Below are 22,248 nucleotides of genomic sequence, written 5' to 3' on the forward strand. Positions count from 1 at the left end.
ATTTACAATACATTCGGAGTCACTCTCCAGCTGGGTGTTAGAGGATTGAAAGCAACTGCACCCAAACATATGGCCCCGGCTTGACATTTCCTCTCTGCATGAACTCTTGCTGACTCCCTTCAAAATGTCACAGCGTGGTAACCCGTGGTGAACGTGTGAATGGTTACGGATGAAAGAAAATTGATCTACTGTGCTTCACCAAACTCTCTATCAAGACACTGATAGATGTGACTAATGCAGAATTCTCGGGAGTATGCAGCCGATTAATTGATGTATGATTCCACTGTTTCTTATACATAGCTGGTTTGGAAGAAGACGGCGAGGTGATGCCAAAACATCAGCTAACAGACTTAAGCGTTTCTGGTAATCTATCATCCTAAAATGCCTCTGCTTTTTTGCTTTAAGTTACTAAACTTCTTTCTAATATTGCCTGTTCTGTCACTGTTTAATTTCAAGTCAAACAAGCTTCCTTTTGGATTAGAGCACACACGCGACACAATAGCCTGGCAGATGAATATTCATAAAGTGAACTTGTGGGTTAGGAATGATCCACAGGTTAATAAGAAAAGGGAAGTCACTCATTACATGCTGTGAAGTTGGATAATGCCTGAAGCTGATGCTGAGATCAAAATACATGAACATGTATGCTCGGGCCTCCAGACACTAGGCCCCATTCCGCATTAAGAGAGAGTTCAAAGCTCTCTGGAGTGTTATGTCATTATCAACCCTTTCATACTACATTTCTTCAGAACATCAAAGCAAACATAGTTCCCTATCTGCATTCCTACAATATGATCAGAACTTTAATGCTCAAGAGGGAACATTAGACCGGATTTAACCAAGGCGGGTTCAGGAAAGAATAACATCATGTCATTTTATTTGTTTTAGATACAAACAACTTCCTTGAAATGTTGCCCTTAATAGTCTGTAATGTATAGCTTATATCTGCTCATATAACATAAGCTACAGTGCTGCATCAGATGCCAGCAGGTGATATGGTATTGTCTTCCTTTATACTGCACATGAGGGGATCAAATGTTTAAATCTAATCTTAAATAGCTTTCTCTGTGGGTAAATACACAATAATCCTCTATATGATGCAGTGGGAGAGGATCTGAGGTCACTGCATGCAGTCCATCTTTTGAGGACTTGCTCTCTGGACTGAAAAGCAGCAGGATCTGATTTTTTTTTTCTCGAAAGCGAATCATAACATGGGCCATAAATGCTAACAATATTGACCGACAAGAAGGGCCTGCTTTTCAGAAACTCTATGAGACTGGGCATTTTTATGACTTTGGCCTCATCCCGTTTTATTGCGCTGTAGGCTAAATTTACTACATGGCCACTCTCTATTTCCCAATCACATGCATTAATATCAGAGTCTGTCTGGCGCCTTGTTTTATTCGAGTGCACAGACTCCATCTGACACAGTACTTTAAAGACAATATACAAGGCATGCCAATGTTGCAGAGCAAAAACAAGCTGCAAATAAACCCGATGGGTTTTACTGGTGTTGCTGCACACATGGATTTTCTGTGGTTAAACACACACTAGGGAACTGGTGAGCTCATGGAAAAATGAGTAAGCCAAATAAGGATATCAAACAAGCAGACGGTTGTGTTTAAATTGTGTCTGGATTTATGTGTGTATTTGTATTTGTATCCATGCTTCCTGTTGTTTGCACATTCTGCTGTGATGTTTCTGCTGTCTGATAAAATCATACTGTTGTTGTCATTGGTTGTGATGATTCCAATCAGATTCTGCAAATAAAACGTTATTTATCCAACACCTTTTTTCTAAGATAGACCATTTAGCTATCAATAACAGACGAAAGACTGAGCTGATCTCTATGCAAAAAAACTAGCTACACTATAAGAACTTCAGTCAAAAGAGATCCAAATTCAGGGGCTGCCTGCTGTACCTTGCTGCCTCCAAGAGGCCCCTGGTGCTCTTGTGTTGCTTCCTGCCTTTGTGGGACCAGGGTTTGGGTGGAGTTGTTGTGATGTTGTTGTTGCTGCTGTTGTTGTTGGTGGTGGTGTTGGTGGTAGATGGTGTTTGGCTGTCTGTCAAGGGGTCATCAATGCTCTCCATAGTGCAAGAGTGTCGAGGGGGACTCTTGTCGCGTCATAGAGCCTGAGGGGAGAGAGGCAGTGGAAATGAGGGGAGGAGGAGAGGGAGAGGGAGGGGGAGGGGAAGGGAGGCTTTATGGTTATCAAGCTCAAAATGAGGATGCAGAATTTTTGCTCTTCCAGATTTAGACACAGTCACACCACCACCATCACCACCACCATTACTGATTTATCTGCATGAGATGTCTTGAAAATGAGTCTGTTTGGCTTTGTATAAACCAGGAGGCCGAACTGTTCTGTGTTAAATGCGTTCTTGTGTTAAATATAGACGTGTAGGTGTAAAAAAAGTGTCTGATTCTACATAACAGTACCAAACATGGAAGCAAAATTCAAAGATGACTTGTGTTTTTAATGTTAATTCATCCATAATATATTGTTTTACGGTCTCTTTTTTATTGCTACTAATTGTCTACAATGGCATGTGTATATAAAGATGCTGTAAATAAAATACCTTTAAAACATCAGTATGTTAGCATTGTTGTTTAGTTTAAATTACTGAAATTATATGACTTAAAGTTTAACTGGGGAGTTTCTTCTCTCATAAATGCTCTTGTGAGATGTGATTGGTCGTAGTTATTGGTGCCAACTAACATGACCTACAGTCAGTGCTAGCTAAAAATAAAAAGCTGCTACCTGAATGCTGCTACCACTCTTGTGTATTCTGACCAGACTGAGAGGCACTCACACCTGCGCACCCAAATCATTTTTCACATTTGAACACTGATTTTCACTTGCATATGAAGAAAAAATGCTTGCAGTGTGGGCTGCCACAAAGGAGAACAGTACTGCAACACTAACAAGCTGACGTGATATACTGAGATATACTGATTTATCAAATATTTTATTTTATTCACTAAGCTAAATAGACCATTGAAAAACCAATTGGATTGTATGAGAAATGTTGTGGCACAAAGCTGAAAACTGATGATTTTCTTAGCTCCTGAATAGATGACGTTTGGAGATACATTCAGTTTACTGTATTAACACTTGAGTGTGAGTGAGCACATGATTTGTCCTTCAGTGTGTCCAGAAGTTGCTTGCTGGAATAAACCTGCAGCTCTTCTAGCTGGTTGCTACTTACAAAGTGTGCACTGGCCAGCCGGTAATCACTCCCAGCTTTATGAAATCAATTACCTTTGTTGGCCGCATGGAAACTCTGGAACTGGGCAGTGTTGACACTTGGGCTGAAATATAGGTAGGGGTGGTTTTATTGGCTAGCAGAGGCTTTGGGTTTAGGCAACACTGCTCATTTAGCAAATCAATCCCACAAGCTCTTACAGGCTAAAAGCACAGGCTCACTCATTCTTGTGCTCTCCCTTGTCCCAGTATCTTTCCCAGCTTCCCAAAATGGAAGACTTGGTATTTTCCAAGCCGAACCGATGTGCTGACTTGGCTCCCTCTTGAAGGAAACTGGCAGACAGAGCTAATGGTTAGCAGCAACAGGGTCTCTTTCTCTTTCTCCCTTTCTCTCGGCCTGTCTAGGGTGGCCAAGCAGCTGTCTTCTTAGTGGTGATTCTGTTCAACCCACTGTTGGATGTGCCTAGAGGGCCCAGAGGGATCAATTACCAAGGCCGGTACGGACCCAGAACCACAGGAGGGGGGGTGCTTGGTGATGGTGGTGGTGGATGGGTGGATGGGGGTTTTGCGGGGGGATCCCATCAGGCCCAGGCTGAGCCGGATCCGCAGAGAGATGGAAAGGAAGAAACGGAGAGGAAATGATGGAGGGGGAGGTGGGGTGGTGGGTCGGAGGGATGGTGGGGGAGGCCCCCAGCACTTGCTTACAAACCCCAATCGAAGGAGCTTTTTCATACTCGGCCGAACACATGCTGTCACTGGCAGATGTATAAATGCGTAAATACTCCACAAGCTTACAGGGAGACACAGACTGGCCTGGGGATTGTCTTGTGTAAACTTCACCCTTTGTAGACAAAGGATGTGTGTGTGAGGATGAAAACAGCCTTTATCTCCATGTATACATATGAAAGCACATACAGAATGTAGAATCATACCCTCTCACACATGCAGAGCACCTACAAAGCCTATAAAATATGCATGTGCATACACAGGAGCTCATATTATCAGTTATACTCATGCTGTTTCCTTAGTCTTTTTTTCCAGTATGGACTGCTCATCCTCTACCCTCAACTTCAACTCTCTTCTTTCCGACCAAATCCCTTTCCTAACTCATCTTTTCTCTCTCTTTCCACTAATCTCCTCTCCTCTCTTCTCCTCTGCTCTCCTCGGTGAAAAAGTCTTGATTACAGTAATCACAGTCTTTCTCTCAGTAGGTGCCACTTCTGCTCATGGCACTCCGTTCACAGCCTAAATACCCCAATCAGGACCGACCTAATGGAACGTATGATTAAGGCCTAGTTAGAATTTTTTGTCATTTCAGTTGTTTCACAAGTGTACCGCCACTGTTTCCTGCAATGTCTGAAAATGATGGTGTGTTGTATTATTACATGTGAAAACTACAGTACTCTACTAGACAAGTAGATGCATTTAGCTGGATTTCAGGATGACAGTAGCTGTTTTTTAGAGACTTGCTGTGTAATAATGAAAGCCTCAACAACAAGAGCCCTCGCCTGATGGGCACCAACCAAAAATGACTTAAATGATGTTTTGTGATGCTCTACATCTGACTCAAATCTCTTTCTCTGTCTTTCACTCACACTGCTCTTTTCTTCGCTCACACTGCTTTTCTGCCTCTGTTTTGAATTGTTCGTCTTATCGGGCTGTCACAAAAGCCGTCAGATAACCTGAGGTGATTTCACTTTTCTCCTCTAATGGCGCACTCACTCTGCCTCTTTCTCTCGCCGAGCTCCCCGCGTCGGCACATGCAGGGAGAGATAGCTCCTTGCGCTGTTTCATCTGCCAGTCTAAAATGGTGGAGGGCACAGCGCAGAGCATCCTCCTCTCTAGAGAGACAGCAGTAAGCCTTTCACTGAGAGAAGGAGGTATAGGAGATGACTGCTGAGACTACATATCGCTTTGCTAAAAGACAGCACTTTGGAAAGGCAGCAAAGACAGCATTTGACTGTGGTAACTGTGTGATAAAATGTATATTCAAATCATTTAGCATCATGAGAGGAAGGTATTTTGGGAGTTAGAAATTAACCCCATACCAGCTGCATGAATATATATTTTTCATATGAATTTTTCAGAGACCATTGGATATTTAATACAATCTACTAGTAAGCTAGTTAGCCATACATGCTAACATTTGCTGCTGATGTTAAAGCAGATAAACACACAGTTTAATCCATTCCTGCTTTAAAAAAAGAAGAAGTCCAGAGCTTGACTGTTTGCTAAGCAATGACTGAATGAGTGCTATTCAAAGGCAGGCTGACTGCCAGAACACTTGAACATTTGGTCACATCAGTTATGTTTAGGCAGATCTTTCTGGCCAGTATTTCTACAAGTGATTGTTTATCATTTTTTATATCCATATGGGCTTACATAAGTGACATAGTTTGGCAGACACCTGGTTTTATGTACTCAGGTAAAAATGACACAGAAATTAAAGTAGTGACTGATGGACATGCAGTTGAGCATCCACGTGCATTTTATTGTTTCATTACTACAGTAAGGTGAAGCCATGGAACTCATTTACAGTCTTAAAGCTTGATATAGTTCATCTGAGCAGTTCCACGTTCTATTAGGTCAGTCGTTTAGAGGAGAAACTTGTTTGCTGGAGCTTCAGAAGTATTTGATATGTGTCCTTTTCAGCTGCAGTTGTTGTCTGCTGCTAATAAAAGTAACCTCACTCAAAACGTCACTGTCAACAGTAAGCTATATACATATCAATCTTCATATGTTTCTTCTGGAACCAGCCTTTGAAAAATCCATATTGTGTTTTTATTGACAGGAACAACATGTACTCTTCAAAACAGGGTCAGACTAAGATAAATGCATGGAGAGGGGGACAAAGACGAAGGGAGAAAATCGGGATGTAATGTGAACAAAAGATAGCGAGTGAAAGTGAACAGAGGAAGAAAAAGTCAGGCAGAGAGAAAACAAGTATGTGAGGAAGTTATTTTGGAACAGAAGCACATCAAATTGCGACCGCCGAGCTGAGCGACAGTCAGTGGGTTGAAGGAGGATGTGTAGCGCACATCTAAACTGCCGTGCAACCCATACTGAGCGTTGTTGACGACTAAAGGTAGAGAAGAGGTCAGTGGTGTCATCCTGAACAACAATCTCCCTCTGTTTGACAGAGAAAACACAAACTCTCAAACATTTGACCAATACACGCAAACTGCCTCTTGACATTTGTCCAAAATAGCCTTTTATGGGGCTATGGGGCTGAGTCAGATTGACTAGGCTTAGTCAAATGCCCTGAGGGACATGTCTGTTTGTCTGCATTGATGTTTTCGCACAAACACCTGACAGACAGGTCGGACATGCTCACTGGACTGTGCACAGCCAACAGTCATCCCTAGGCAACATTGGGGTGGCTGCAGTTTGGGTTTAACCTTGAAAAGCCTTAGGGAAAGGGCCATTTGTTCAAAGTTAACCAGAGGGAGGCAGAAGAGTAAATTGTTTGTTTTGTTTTTGCCTGTGATTCTCCCTTGGGTCTGCAGATAACAAGAGGTTTATGTAATTTCTGTTTTGGGGAATGGGCCTTAACCTTTAATGCATTTTAGGCAATTTTAGTTTACATGCACGGTTGTGAGGTCGTGTCCTAAATCTTCCCAACTCTCCTCAACTTGAGGTTAAAGGGAGAGGTCACATTAGGCCAGTCCGTCCATCACATAAATTAATATATTCAGGAGAAGTTTGAACAATGACCCGAGTCTGCTAGTCTGCTTGTTATTAGAATCCTTGACAGTGAAAGCTGCTTAAACACACACACACAGACTTGCACAGATGAGTGCACATAGCTGTCCAGCCATTTGACTAGCTGTCACCAAGCTTAAAGTAGGCTACCCAATGAAGCAAGCAAGAAATACCTGTCACATCCTGCATACTGTCAGTGTAAGCTGATGAGAGGTACACTGACTGACATCCTAAGAAGGTTATGAAGTGCACATGTAGGCCAAGCAGGGAGATATATTCATAATTATGAATATGCAAACAGTTGGAAACACACACCAACAGACGTCAGTGAGAGCATGTTAACATGCAGTTAAGAATGCACCTGCACTGGATCTATTAGCCCTTGAACACACCGTGACCACTACATTTGCATACTCAACCCCCTCCAGCAGACGCACACTAGCTCCTATATCTGTCAAATATAATAAATGAATCCAGCTATATGTTACCTATGAGTGTGTGTGTCTGTGTGTGGGGTATCTGCCTGCCCAGATAACAAATTACATTGTAGGTGGAACATGTAACAGCTGTCACCTCAGTCTCCAAAACCAGGTATATTCAAGGGTGGTGTCAGGGAGCTGAGAAACACACACGACTCACAACATAGTAAGAGCGCAGGGGCGGGAGCCTGACTGATAACATACCATATCATCTGAGTTAAGCATTCAGTCTCTATCTACTATGTATGCGTGTTTGTCTTTCAACAGGACGGCATAAACAAGTTAGTCAGCTGATGACTAAATCATGACAGATGCATTAATGATGCCCCACCAGTCCTCAGTGTTCACCCATTGACATTCACAGATAGGGCAGCTGTGTTGTGTGTGTGTGTGTGTGTGATGTAATATGTTTCCCAACTGAGACCTCTTTAATTACTACAGTAAAGACTCAGCATACAGGCACGAGAGCAACAGTGTTTACGTCTCTTGAAAGGAGGCGCGAGGAGTGTAAGGAGGTAGGAAGGTGTATGTGTGTGTGTTTTGGAGTTGAAGTGGAGAGGAGGAGGCTTGGAGATCTGGAGATAGGGTATGGAGGACGAGCGGGTGAATGAATGGGCGGCATCTCAGCGAATACAAGCGGCGGCTCCCCATCTGCTGCCATCATTAACATTAAGAGCGTCCCTAATTCAAGCTAATTGCTGGCGACGAGGAAGTAAACAAACCACGTACAGTTTGTAGAGATGAGCTGAAGACGCTGAGGGTGGGAGAGAAGCATTTTCAGGGGTTTGTGAATGCTTAACTGGGTTTTCTACTGTTATAAATGTGCTTGTGGCTGATTCTGTGCAAGCTGGGCCAAAGAACAGTAATACAGCAACAGTTGGAGATGTTGCCTAAAGGCACAGTCATGAACTTAAATGGTCATTATGTACTTTATTAAAGCAAGACACGCAATCTTCGCTAAACAGCAGCCACTGTGGTCATGGGTGGCAGTTATGGTGCATTAAATTGTCGTGTAATACTCAACACTCTCCTGATTGAGGCGTTGAAAGCTGCACTAATTTTGTATTTTTATATTAACACTGGGTCAAATGAGTACATGTGATGTGAAAGGTGTCACTTATAATGACAAACCCACACAACCAACTCTGCAGCTCCCCTCAGCTCTGTAGTGTTGCAGTGAGACAACAGCTAAACTATTGTATGCTACATGTCCAGCACCAAGCAGCAGACAGACAAAATTTGCATCTAGCAGGTGAACATGATGGAGCATTAAGCAGCTAAAGAGCCCCATCTTCCCCAAGGATTTGGTGGAGACCAAAACACAAAAAGAATATCTGACTAGATTCATTCAGATGGCCAGAAACAAGACTCCAAATGAATGCTAATGTTACTCTGTCTAGAGTCTGTTGTGTGTAATAAGAGTGTGGAATGGGAACACAAGTAGAAAATGATATACATGTCACATGGTGAGGCTGGATGTGTTTACTGCTGGTTTTATTTTTGTGCTAAAACAGCAATATCTATCACAAGTTTGCTACCATTAGCTGCCACAGGCTACTGCTCATACCAGACCAAGTAAGGCTGTTGTATGGAATTTAAGCTTTAACTAGTTGTTTGTGAAAGGTGGACTGTGTTTCTTTCATCTTTCAAAATGATCTCACTTTAAGTAGTTTGAACAATATACTGGACTAAAATTATAAATGTACAATGTACCATCGAAAAAGAACAATTAAATTCAAGTTTCAGTTTCACTTTACAAGCATGTCCAAGTACTAACACTGTCAAATATCAGACATTTTTTAAACGTAATGTTTTGAACCAAGTAGTCAGAGGCTGAAAATAGTGCTTTAAATCTGGCTTTCATGCTGTATATATGCCTGTAGATTAAAGCGTTTAATGGGAGCCAATTCCCCAAAATGTTTTATTACACTATACAATGATTCAGCTTATTAAAATGGCCACTTAACAGTTGTGTTTGGCAAGAAAAAAACTGCTAAATCATTAGTTTAATGGACAAAAATGTGTCATTTGTCTGGATTTACACCACAATTGATTTTCTGTGCAAATGCTTCATTTGAAGCTCTTACAGCCATGTTGTTCTCAGTGCCACCGCTGCAGACAGTAGACACATTTTGTGGACACCTACTTGGTCTGTGAGGGGTTTGTGTTACCTACGGGCTAAAAGAGAGCCTGAACTCACCGTGGTGGTTTTGACTCGGCCTCCGGGCTGTGTACAAGTCCAGCCAGATTTATTGACTAACAGGTCACAACCTTCGTCCTCCAAACATGGCACCATCTCACACCACTGCTTTTTCCGAACAATACCAGCTGCAGAGGAAAACAGAAAGAAAGAAAGAAAGATAGAGCCATTAGAAAAGTGAAAAAATAGGAGAAATAAACAGATGAAGAGAAATGAAAGAGAGAGGTGGATGCAGAGATGTAACGATTAAAATGGGGAGAGTGGGTCGGGGGGTGACAGATGGCAGAAGACAGATATGGGCAAAGATAACAGGATGGTAAAATGATGGGAAAAGGGGAGGTGTGGAAAAATATGTAGGAATACATATAAATGGGGTGATGGAGATGGAGATGCAGGCAAAGATGGAGAAATGCAGAGGGGTGAATTGGAAGAGAGATGAGATATGCAGGTAGATGAAGAGCAATGAAGTAAAGAGACGAGTGAGAGATACGAGAGCAGGAGGTGACAGTGAGAGATGAGGGAAAGATGGAGAGAATCAGACAGATGGAGAGAGATGGAGAGAGCTGTGATCATTCAGGTAAATAGAATAAAATATCACAAATAATATTTAGCAGGTTTACAGCCGGTCTTGCATTTTTCAACATTTCAAATATTATTTTGTTAAGCTTGTACGTGAGCTACCAACAGCAGCAGAAAAAACCTCACATACAGTTTTAACAATCTCTGACATTTAATGCATTTCAACAACATGTTGTAATTTGTACTTTTTTGAGCACTAACTTTGTCCCAAAGTGTTCTGTTGTACTGAAGTTTGAGACTTCAGTTAGGAAGTTTCTACATTTCCCAGAAAAGCCTCGGGCTTGAGCCTGTTACATTCACTTGTACTGTAGGCTTCACTTGAACACTAGGCCATAATGATAACAATGATATATATAGCAACAATTACATCTGAGTTTGGAGGAAGTGATGTTACAGCTGCAATACAGTCTTTCTGCACTTCTTTTTGTTTCTGTGCATTTCTGTCTAAACATTTTCTTCCATGAAGTATAACTACTTTTGCCCCCATGTTTTTGTTCTCATTGCCACCCTCTGTTGTTGGTGTAGGGAGGATGCACACTGCCTCAGCATCATGTCATCTTCATAACTGCAGTGTCAAAAGTTTGGCTAACGATTCACGAGAAGCAGAAAAAGAGCTGCACTATCAAACAAAATGGGTCAAGCCATGTAGGAAAAATTATTTTATTTTCCATCCTTTTTGAAAAACTCTTGAATAATTTGACGCATTTCCCTCATGACAAAAACTTGAAATTGGAGCATGTTTTTCCATTCACTTTTCCTGCCCAGAGTAAGTCAGATTAAATCAGACAAAAAGAAAAAAAAGGGGGGAACCAATACAACTGTCACCATCTTTTAGTCCCCTAAGATAGCAGCAGTAGTATCAGTAGCCACTGATGCAACAGCAGTCAGCTGTTGATAGAAAATCAGCCATGGTACTGTATGTATGAAAGGCAGGGAAGCAGAATGAATCATCAGTGAGCATTAAAAAAAAAAAAAAGCATTTCACAAATTTATATTAAACCTGTGGCTTTTGAAATAGTGCCATCACCAAGAGAATAAATAATGACAGTCAGAGTGAAGGCGCAAGTGAAAAAACAGTGACATGTTTGTCGTTGCCTCCTCCAATACATTACAGATACCCTGAAGAACCTTTACTGTAAACAAACATTATTCTTTAGAAAAACTTAACAGTGTTTATGAATATAGTGGCTGCTAGGTGAAAAAACACAGAAAGGAAAAAAAAAAAGTGGATATCAGGGTCATTATGTTCTTGGTTTAATGAGGTGCTTTTTGGTGTAATAAGAAACCGGTCTAAAGATAAGGTATCTAATCACAGCCCTTTGTGTCTCAGGTTGGTTCTCAATCTTCATAAATCTAACACGGCATGAAAAAAGATACAAGAATAAAAACTAAGCAATTGCATGAATATGTAAATCTGTGACAGAAAAGACTAAGAGATGAACTGAAAGAGAGGGCGAGAGGATGAAGACAAAGTAGAGGATAAGCATATCTAGATAACATTCTTGACCAGTACAGGATATGGGCAAGATAAAGGAAGAGGGATACATAAATTTATGCTCATATTCGTATGCATTTATGGATGGAAAATAGCATTCTTTAATGGATAACAGTGGAACCTAGAATGAATTATAGGGCATACATACATCATACTCCTTCACCACTGCATTCATGGCATACTGGCTCCCTTATAAAACATGTGGGAATTGTCCTCTCCTCCATATCTATAAATTTCCTATGAGGGCACCTTCAGTAGCTGTCATAACCTTGCATGTTGATCATCAGTGAGCACTGTACCCAATGCTAATATCTGTTCACCATAAACAATATCTATATATCAATCAATCCATGAAATATGTATACCTTCTCAAGCACTCTATGGCCAAATAATGAAAGTACTGTGAACACTGTGTCAGCACAGTAAACAGTGAGCAGGAAATTGACACCAATGTAAAGAATTATTATTGTTGAGTGCATTTTGCTGACATACTACATGAGGTTGAATTACTTGGCACTACTATAGTTTGCCTCGAGGCTAGCTGCACACAAACAATCTAAGATATGTGTGACTTGAATATTCTCACTTCAGGGCAAAGTTACATATGGGGTGCAATACAATTTCAAATAGCTCAAAAATCTGAAAACTATTCAGTGTAGTCAGCAGTGACTTCTTCTTCTGTAGCAGCCTTGCTACACAAAACAGGCACAGCACTCTGCTAAGCATACATAACTCAATTCCCACAGATACACACACATTTCAAAAGTTATTGCTGTAGACCATAGTTTGCCCATGAAGCCAGTTGTTGGGTTTCTGGATACCCAGAAATGCTAAGTACTTTCTTGCACCCCTATCGAGTCTTCATCCCTAAGGGGTTCAGGGTGCTTCAAAATGAACAGTGTCTGAAACCCAGTCTCACCTCAGCTTTCTGACATCTGAACTGGAGAATGTTTGCAACTATCCCAAACCAACAATCTCCTTCAATCTCTTATTCCTCACACAACAAACTCTTTCACTTGTACAGTCGATGGAAAAACGATGAATATTATCTTGGTTTTCAGTGGAGCGCAAACCCTCTACTGTTAACGGACAACCTTGCCATCTGACTGCTCCCAAGACCCCAAAGTTTGATCCCAAAGAGTCAGTAAACAGTCAATACCACTGTGTGTTCAATATGAAGCCACCGACAGCAGCTGGTTAGCTTATCTTCTTGGCATTCTTAGCATAAAGACCAAAGACAAATGGAAACTGCTAACCTAGATCTGTCCAACAGCAGTTTACCCTCAGCTAGGTGAGGGTAAACTGCAGGTGCTTGGCAGTTGCCTTTAGCCAAAAAGTCATAAAACCCCTGAATCAACATCTTGCAAACATTTTTTTTTTTTTTTTTTTACTGTAGAAGCTCATATCATATTAATAATGCTGTTTCTTTAATGCCAGCAGGCACTCTGTGATCGTGGAACATGGGTCATTTCTTAAGTATGTTGTTATGTCATCATTTCATGGGATGGGAATGTCACAATCACACAAAAGAGCAGGTTAACAAGTTTAGCAACAGCTCCAAGTCCGGGACCAATCCACAATCAAAGAAGTAATCCAGTTTTTCAGTGATCCTATCCATCCTCTGAATTATAATAGATGTGTCCTTCAAGCCATACACTTCAAACCCTAAGCTCCTTCATTTCATTCACTATGATTATTTTTTACAGAGTAGAAGTATCTTATAAGAACTCCCCCCACCACACACACTCACAGTGACCTCTGTAGCCCTTACCTTTTCCTTTTTATGGGATGTATTTTATCTTTTTACCATTTTATCACATATTTCTTTATTATTTCTTTATTATTTGTACTGTGAAGTATGCCAGTGTCAAAGATAAATGTCAATTTTATGTAAATATGAAGGACAAGAAATGTGTTCTGAATCTGCTTCTGCAACCGGCAATATCTCAGTAGCAATAAGTGTAAAGTAGGGGAGTGGATGTAAATGGAAAAGGGAAGCAGGGGAACAGAGGAGCAAATTAGAGGACATATTGAAAACACACCATTCAGTAAGGTGAAAGGAAAAAACTTGTCAGATGTAATAGCCCAAAGCCTGGCAGTGTTCTGAAGATTTCTTTCTTTCTTTTGTTATTTAATCCATTACTGTGAATTTATCTAATTAAAACTGTCAGCAAGGTCACTTATATAATTCACTAACAGGCTTTGTTTCGCTTCTCGAATTACCATCCAGTGGGGTGACCCTCAGCTGATGAAGATGTATTGCACCATCTGGTAAATAATAGTAATGAGGGAATGAATGCTGTGTGCATGTGTAGAAGTGGTCTTCTCTGCATGTGTGTTACAGATGTCATTTTTGACAGCAAGAACTATAAAACAGCTCCATCAGTGATGACAGTTGAGACTTAAGTTATCAGGGTTGCGTCAGATGAATGATGTACGAGTTAATAATGGAACCACACAGACGTCTCAGGTTGACAGAACAGATTGCCAGTTGGTTCAAAGGATTATTAATGGAGATTGGCCCTACTGACATCTTGAAGCTATGACAATTGCCATCACAAATTAAAACTGCTCTGATCAATATTTTCAACAATGGATGTGTGATGTCAAAAGTGTCACTTGTAGTGACAAACCCATGACTAATTATCAGCCAGCTCTGTAATTCTCCTCAGTTTTATTAAGCATCTTTCAGCTGATTGCTTTGATTTTAATGCCTGAAACTTGAAACTTGTTTCGTTTCACTCTCACTGCTCTTATAAGCGGCGTTTCCAGCTACAGCAGGCGGCTACTTTCAATGACAAAGCCCAGATAAAGCTGCTGTACACAGTCAGGACTGAACAGCAGACAGAGGAAGTTAGTGACTAGTGGAGCATTTAGCAGCTAAAGATTTTTCCCTCAGGGAAAACAGAGCTAAAAGCAGAGGTAATTTTGGCGTTACATATGTCAGGTAGCCTGAAACAGGACTACAAATGAATGCTAATGTTGCTCTGTCTGGTGAATGTGTAAAAAGGCAACAGATGGCTAACATGTTAATCATACCAACTTTACTGGGTGAAAATATGTAAATGTTTTATTGTTATGTGGCTCCAAAGTGGCAATAAATGAATGAATGCAGGTTTAAATAAAGTATTACAATTCTTGTAACATGTCATTAAAACTATCATTACTAACCAAGCTTGATTTTGTCATTATAAACCATAACACTTAATGATTTTAAAAGGAACTCACCATAGTAAGCCTATATTTTTACTATCACGGTCCAAACAAGGTTAATATCATCCTTGTGGATGATATTAACCTTGTTGTAGTTAACTTGGATTCATATTAGTTACAAAACTTTCCAACAGTGACCTAGTTTCACACTGATGCAGTATAAATGTACCAAAATCCAAATACATTTCTCAAACTCCTCCTGCAGCATAATCCACATTTCTGTGTCCATCTGTGTGCTCAGTATGTTCCAAACATTCTTATTTTCACCAAATTATGGCTAAATGATTTTGCTAAACCTGGCTAAAATAACAACAACAGATGCCGAAGCTGAAAGAATGGGTTTGGATAATGTGCTTTTTTCAGTTCCTTGTTGAGTGTTGATTTCACTCTAATGTGTATTAAGAGCCAGGAGGCTATTAGGTTAGCTTAGCATAAATAAAATGATGATAGCAGGGGAAACAGCTAGTTTCACTCTCTCCAAAGTTCACAGATACACCAGCAACAATAAGGATATTTTGAATTTTGTACTGAGCCAAGCTAATGGTTTCCCAGTCCTCTCAGTCTTTATGCTAAGCTAGGCTAACCATCTCCTGGCTCCAGCTCAGAGGGGTCTTGATTGTGTCATCTAATTCTCAGCAAAAAAGCAAATCCAATTATCTCATAACATGTCCCACTATTTATTTAACCATATTCTGTGGCATTAACATTTGACCATGACAGAACTTGAATCAAATTCTAAATCTAATTTTGTATAACATACCTGAAAATTTTTGATTTGGGACACTTAGAGTAGCAGTGTGAAAATTGCTTATTAGACCTGATTTACCAGGTAATAAAGTCACAGTCTGTTCCCATTTCTACAGAGTTTCCACCAACCAAATAATTTCAACTGCTTGATTCTCACCATTCTTATACATAGTCCATGTTGCATTGGTGTTATAGCCAGATAGTGTGATTAAAAATGCAGCAGTATAAATGTTGAATCTCCGATTTAAAAAAAAAAAACATACAGACTGGAGAAGTGTGGACTTCTTTTTGCTATCTGGCAATCCAATCCAATCACTGTGATTTATCTTAGGACCAATCACAAGCTGTAAAGACATGTTAGGTCACAGCCCTTATCTGACACATTTGGATTCACGTCACTAACTGAACTCATCTCCCAGCAACATCTTGGCTGATAGTGACAGGATCTGTTACCATTCGACCATATTACGGCTGTGCTGGGGTGAGGGCAATGGCTTATATTGAAACTTGTAAGACCCAAGGGTGATATGAAATAAAAACATCCCTTAAACATTTCCACACACCCACGCATTCAGACAGCCAAACACAAACACACCAGTGGGCACAGGCAGGCATGGACAGAAATAAAAACACACACACACACTCACAGATTTTATGCTATGTGTAAGGGAAGGTATCAGCCATGCTTTCATCAGCAGGAGATAAGGTGTAGAGAGGGAGAGAACATTATTACACCCTCCATGGGACACTTATCTTCCCACCAAATGGTAGATCACACTCATGTCAACAGCTAGCATCTTGGCCTAATAAATTCTGTCTAATGCCATGCCAAGCCTGAGATGGTAGGAGAAGGATGGGCTCATGTATGTGTGTGTGTGTTTGAGAGAGAGAGAGAGAGAGAGAGAGAGAGAGAGAGAGAGAGAGAGAGAGTGCACATGGGAAAAAGAAAGCAAGAAAGATAGTAAGAAAACAGACAAGAAATAAAGAAAGTAGACCCTAAAGACAGATCAGATCTGGTGTAATAAATGCAGTGCAGCACTCTCCTAGAGATGCTGCCAAGATAAGAAGATGTGCTGAGATAATTACACACTGTACAGATCAGATGTGGCCTGGGCAGGTAGCAGAATCAGCAGCATGTCAGGGGCTGCAGATGTTGGACACTAGATATGGATGTGCTGCACGTTTACTTAAAAAAATGCAACATTTTCACCACATGCATTCACATACAGTTGTTGTACCCAGTGGCACTGAACAAAGATCTGGGCCCTGTGCAGCCTCAGTGGGCCCCTCTCTGCTTCTAATACATCCATTGTTAGTGGCCTCTTTATTAGCTCACCGTGTCTGGCATACTTAGTAACGAGAAGATGGTAATGATGCAGCTGGCCAGTTTCTGAAACTGAGGGCAATGCTGCTTCGTATATCAGCAAGCTAACTATTACAACAGCTAACTAGCCACATTATATGCCAGTACTGAACTATTCTGAATCACTTCCATTTGTGATTTTGTCTGTGTCACAACAGTAATAGCTAATTACGGTGGTAATAATATGTTATAACATTTGAGCAAACTTAATTCAATGCCCTTAGTTCCAGTATTTGCCTCACCGTGAAATCCCTGAGCATACCAAAAGCACTGAGCATATGCACAACTAATTTAGCACTCTGTGAATTTAGTGAGATGAACAAATCCTGTTATTCTCATATTTGTTTATTTCAGCCATACTCTCTGGTCTTAGTCAGTCTGCTGCCACGTCTTCTCACCTCTGGGCTCTAATGCATTGGCGTGCTGCTCAGGCCTCCACGTGGCCAGTAATGGTGAGCCAAATAGCCATTTAAGCGAATTCACAAAGCAGTGTTATGAATCTGTCAGAATATTCTCCCTGTGTGCACATTTCTCTGTAGCACATGAAATCTCATGTACACAAAAAGCATGCTTTTCTACTGCTGGGTTCGTGATCTGGCAATTTAAGACCACTTTGCACTGCACGTAATTTAAGTTGGTGGGAATAAGCATGTTAGCTAAGTACTGTAAAAGCTACAACACAGACATGCTCACTAATGTACAACCAACCATGTTACATATAAAAACACACCCTCAGAGGGAGACACACATGCACGCACACTCATAGTAATCTCTATGCTGACATGCAAGGCAACAAAGTCAAACAAAAGATGGCTTGAAAAAACCCATATGAGTGCCATTAAGACTCTGAGATTTGCTTTCATCATGGAAATCCCCTCCCATGTCTCCTTTTACAGTGGATCTCCTATCTGGATAATTAACTGTACTATCTGACCTGCCGTGGTAGGCAGACGTTCTCTAAACCTGAATCGAGCCTAGCAGGAATTAAGAGGAAGCTCAGCGGAATGTGAGAGAAAAACCCAATGCAAAGAAATAAATCCCTGCGCTTTGTAATTAGCCACCAGCTCTCTATCCCCTCTCCTCTGCTTGCAGCTCATCTCCTCTCGGCTAATTTTCTCTTGTCTTGTTTTCCCCTCATCTCCCCCCTTCTTCCTCACGTACACTATTTTCTCTTTCTGCACTTTTATGTCTGCCCTCTATTTCTTACTCTCTCCTCATCTCATTTCCCTTCCTCTGTTTTTTTGGTCTCTCTTCACCTCTTTTTTTCCTCCCCATGCTTGTTCCTTTCCAGTCTATTGCCTTGCCTGATTTTCATAAGATTATTCCACCCGTTTGGCGGCCTTGATGAGTATCTGCGCGCTAAAAGCTGTCAAGCCCCTTTTTAAAAAGCCCAAGGTTTTTTGGTGAAGTGAATTTGTGTCCCAAATAGCTCCTCTGCACTCATGAAACTTCAAGAGGCAGAAATAATGAGATAGCATGCTGACTGACATTTCCAGACCTCAGCTGTGTGTCTGTATGCGTGCATGTGCACTTGTGTAAGTGTTTTGTGTATATGTATGTGTGTATGAGAGTCAACTATAACATCTATTGCATGCTCTTGAATATGAGAATACACATTATAAGCCTCATATTTTAAAAATATATATATAAAAAAACATAAAACTGGCTAGAAAGAAAAAATTAAAAGGAAATGAATTAAGATCCTATATGTGTGAGGACAGCAATGCTTTACAACTGGGTTCACTTTAATAGACAAGACTATTCTGAAATGAAAGTTCTCAGTTTTCAAATTACAGTTATCTTTTCTGGAACCGATTATTGCTTTTCTATCTGTCTCTCTTTCTTTCTGTTTCTCCTTTCTTCCTTCCTTTCTTCATCTTGGTTAAAAACTTCTTTATTCCAACTGAATAAGCATTTCAGTATAGCCAGCACTGTAAATGGTGACAATTAAACAAATCATAAAAGAAATAGTTTATCATTTTGGGAAATTCACTTATTCTTTTTCTTTCCATGAGTTAGATTAGGAGAGTGATACCAGTCTCATGTCTGTCCATTAGGTATGGAGCTAGAGGCAGGGGGCTATTAGCCTAGCTTAGCACAAATACTGGAAACCGGGAATCAGCTAGCTTGGCTCAATTAAAAGAGCCAGCACATCTAAAGCTCATTAATTAACATGTTGTGTCATGTTTAATCCAGAAGAGGTTGCCAGGCAACCAGTGGAACCAGGAAGTCACTAAACCAGGCCGACAAATAGTTCTGTACATAACATCCCCACAGAACCACAGCTTGTTGCCTTTACATGGCTTTTGTACAGATAAAAAACAAAACTAAACAAAACATATATAACATGTTAACTAGTGAGCTTTAGAGGTGCTGGTAGGTGGATTTTGTTTGTTTGTTTCCTCGATTTCCAGTGTTTATGCTAAGCTAAGCTAACTGGCTGCTGGTTATTGCTTCACATTTAGCATACGGACATGAGAGTTGTTTCAATCTTCTTATGTGACTCTCAAGAAAGCCTTTAATCCTGAGCCTGAAATCCTTTAAAAATTTACTATTCATGCAGCACCTGTGCAGCAATTTTTAACAAAACTGTCTGTAGTTTACAGTAACTGTGTTACTGCAAAACACTAATAATGATTTCCACAATAAATACTCATGTATGTATATTTTCTTTATCTTTGCAAGCAAACTATTGTCTTCTTGATGTCTTTCAGTTCCTTGAAATCTGTCATTTTTTTGTGTATATATATATATATATATATATACACACACACACACACACACACACACACACACACACACATATGTATATATATAACAAGTTGAGAATCATGGTATAGTTTAATTTCCTTTGTTCCCTCATGTGCTATTGTCTCCACTGAAGTCCAGTTGCCACACTGCAGCCTCCAGCCACATCCTCCTTTCCCTGCATACTATTTATGCTTGGTGCTATTGTGGCACATAACTGGCAGGTTGTATGGCATGCCATTGCTCTGGGCTTGTTTGTTATGTTTTTTTTCTTTCTTTTTTTTTGTGCGCATGCGTGAGTGTGTGCGCGTGTTCTGGCCACCAGGTACTGCTGATATCGTTCATTCGCAGATGTGCTCTGACATTTCCTCACAGCTCAATGCCAACAGCGTGTACACACACACACGCATGTGCGTTCAGACACCAGACACACGCACAAAGAAGAGACCCCAAAGGCACTGTGAGCCAGAGGAGGAAATGTCAGTGTGAGCAGGAGTCTGTGGGAAAGAGATCATTTAACACCAGCGTCTACAGAGACACCAGTACATCAGCTGTGAATGGTAAACCCTGACATATACACCTGGAGGCAGCTGCTGAACACAAACATACCCATTCAAAACCCCTATACAGAAAAATATTTGTGTTATATTTGACATTTAACCATGTGACTGAGTTTATTGCTTAGCGATTAAGAATTAAGAATATTCATCAAGCTGTTTATGCATCTTGAGTGAAATTCACCACAGAATTCATATGGGGTTCAAAAATGACCACTTTTGCAAGAATTGGTAATAGCAAAATAACTGCTACATATGAGGACTCCAAGACCCATTCAGTAATGACAAAGCAGTGTAGAAACTGGCCTCGCATCAAGAGTGGAAAAAGGCACAGTTACTCGGTGTGACGGAATGCCCTCATGTGCAGCAAACTGCACTGTGAATCTGTCACAAGTACACACATACGCCGCCCACCCAACAGACAGAACACATTCACATTCACTTGCTCTTACTACTCCTGCACACATTGCTCACAGTCATGCAGACACAAAATTAAGGATTCGGCTCATGAATTTTAGAGTTTAAAGAGAAACCCCAAACTCCAAATCTACGATTTAAACTTAGTGAAATTACATGTAAAGCCACTTTATTACACTATCAACTGATCCTAGTCCCATTTTATGTTGTTATTTTTCTTTTCCAGTATTTCTGTCTTCTAGATCTAAGACGTTTCCTGTAACACCACGCACCAAGGCAACATCACATCTCCACCCCCCCTCCATATCTGGTATAAAACCACTAGTTTACAGAGTTGATATGGGTGACTGGTGCAAATCATCATCTGTCTCTGTGTGAATTTCCATAATCTGCTGCATCTGTGGAGGCATTGCTAAGCTAAGCTAGCAGTTGAAATGGTCTGTGGTTCAAACCAGAGGCTTTGGCGACTGTGAAAATTACTACTTTAAATGTCGTTAAAATGGGAGTTACATATGTAATTACAGTTCTAAGAATTCTGCATGTCTGTCAGATGTAAGCTGGAACAGTTGAAATGGGTCTGGATGTGAATGTACTTTTTGAATTTGTGCTGGAAGTGTGTTCAAGATGAGTTATTAAATTGCTCTTTAAAACTCAAGATAACACAAAAAAGTTGTTTTATCTTGAATGAATTGCTAAATTGAACACTTCAGCCCATCAACATATCATTACTACCATTAGGTTTTTTGTTCATCTACTGTGTCAACCAGAGATGTTTGATTCAGAGACTCTGCGTGATGTGCCAAGACTGAACTGCTGTCTGACAGAGGCAACTAATAATAAGTGGGGAAAAAAGGCTGTTTGTTTGTACCGCCATTATCAGCAGCTGAGTGAACAAGTCATAAACAATGTAAAGAGCAAGGAAATGTGACAAATGGACATGCACGACAGCAGGGTAGTATAGTGCTGGAATGATGGGTTACGTTGACAGTTGTTATCATGATGTGGCCGACGGTAATGAAGGTGACTACGTTGAAGTTGATGACAAATGACATAGTGACATACTTAGACTAAAGTAGAACAATGCCTTGAGGCTTCACACAGAAATAAACACACTGATGTAATTAGTTCACACACGTATAGTACTCTTTCTGTTAGCTGCACATGTGTGTGCTGATGTATGAGCAAGGTGTGCATATATGAGTGTGTTAAAGTGTGCTAATGAATGCTCCCGGATGCGTGGGAGCACGCCTCACCGTCTGTTAATAAAGAGTTTGTGGAGCTGGTACAGGCCCAGACCCTCAAGACACCCCTTCTCCTTCCTGGATGTTGATGATTCTTGTCTATTTAGCCTTATTGACCTCTACATCCAAACTAATCCGCCTTAAATTATGCATAACCTTTTACTTGGCAGAGCTCCCCATAAATCTGTTTATTCCCTGTTTGCTCCCTTACAAAGCCCGCTAAACAAATTCCAATTAAGCAAAACAGCAATACAGCATGAATGATAATTCAACTCAGTACAGTCCCCAAAGCAGATAAGAG

General features: G+C 40.6%; 1 protein-coding gene across 4 annotated transcripts in view; it reads right to left on the bottom strand.

Moving 5' to 3' along the window:
• tafa5a (TAFA chemokine like family member 5a) overlaps positions 1-22,248 on the bottom strand; it is a 201,642-nt gene that overhangs the window by 3,667 nt on the left and 175,727 nt on the right. For 3 of the 4 annotated variants that reach the window (XR_007814997.1, XR_001963616.2, XR_001963617.2), the window contains 2 exons: positions 9,588-9,715; positions 1,922-2,133 (listed from right to left, as the gene is read on the bottom strand). Coding sequence is in view for 1 of the 4 variants with exons in the window: in XM_018700554.2 (XP_018556070.1) it covers positions 9,588-9,715 (128 nt within the window). In the remaining 3 variants the exon portion in view is untranslated. The remainder of the gene's footprint in view (positions 1-1,921; positions 2,134-9,587; positions 9,716-22,248) is intronic. The other variant, XM_018700554.2, reaches the window with a different exon arrangement.

This window comes from Lates calcarifer, linkage group LG18 (assembly GCF_001640805.2).
Source record: "Lates calcarifer isolate ASB-BC8 linkage group LG18, TLL_Latcal_v3, whole genome shotgun sequence".
Taxonomy (NCBI): domain Eukaryota; kingdom Metazoa; phylum Chordata; class Actinopteri; family Centropomidae; genus Lates; species Lates calcarifer.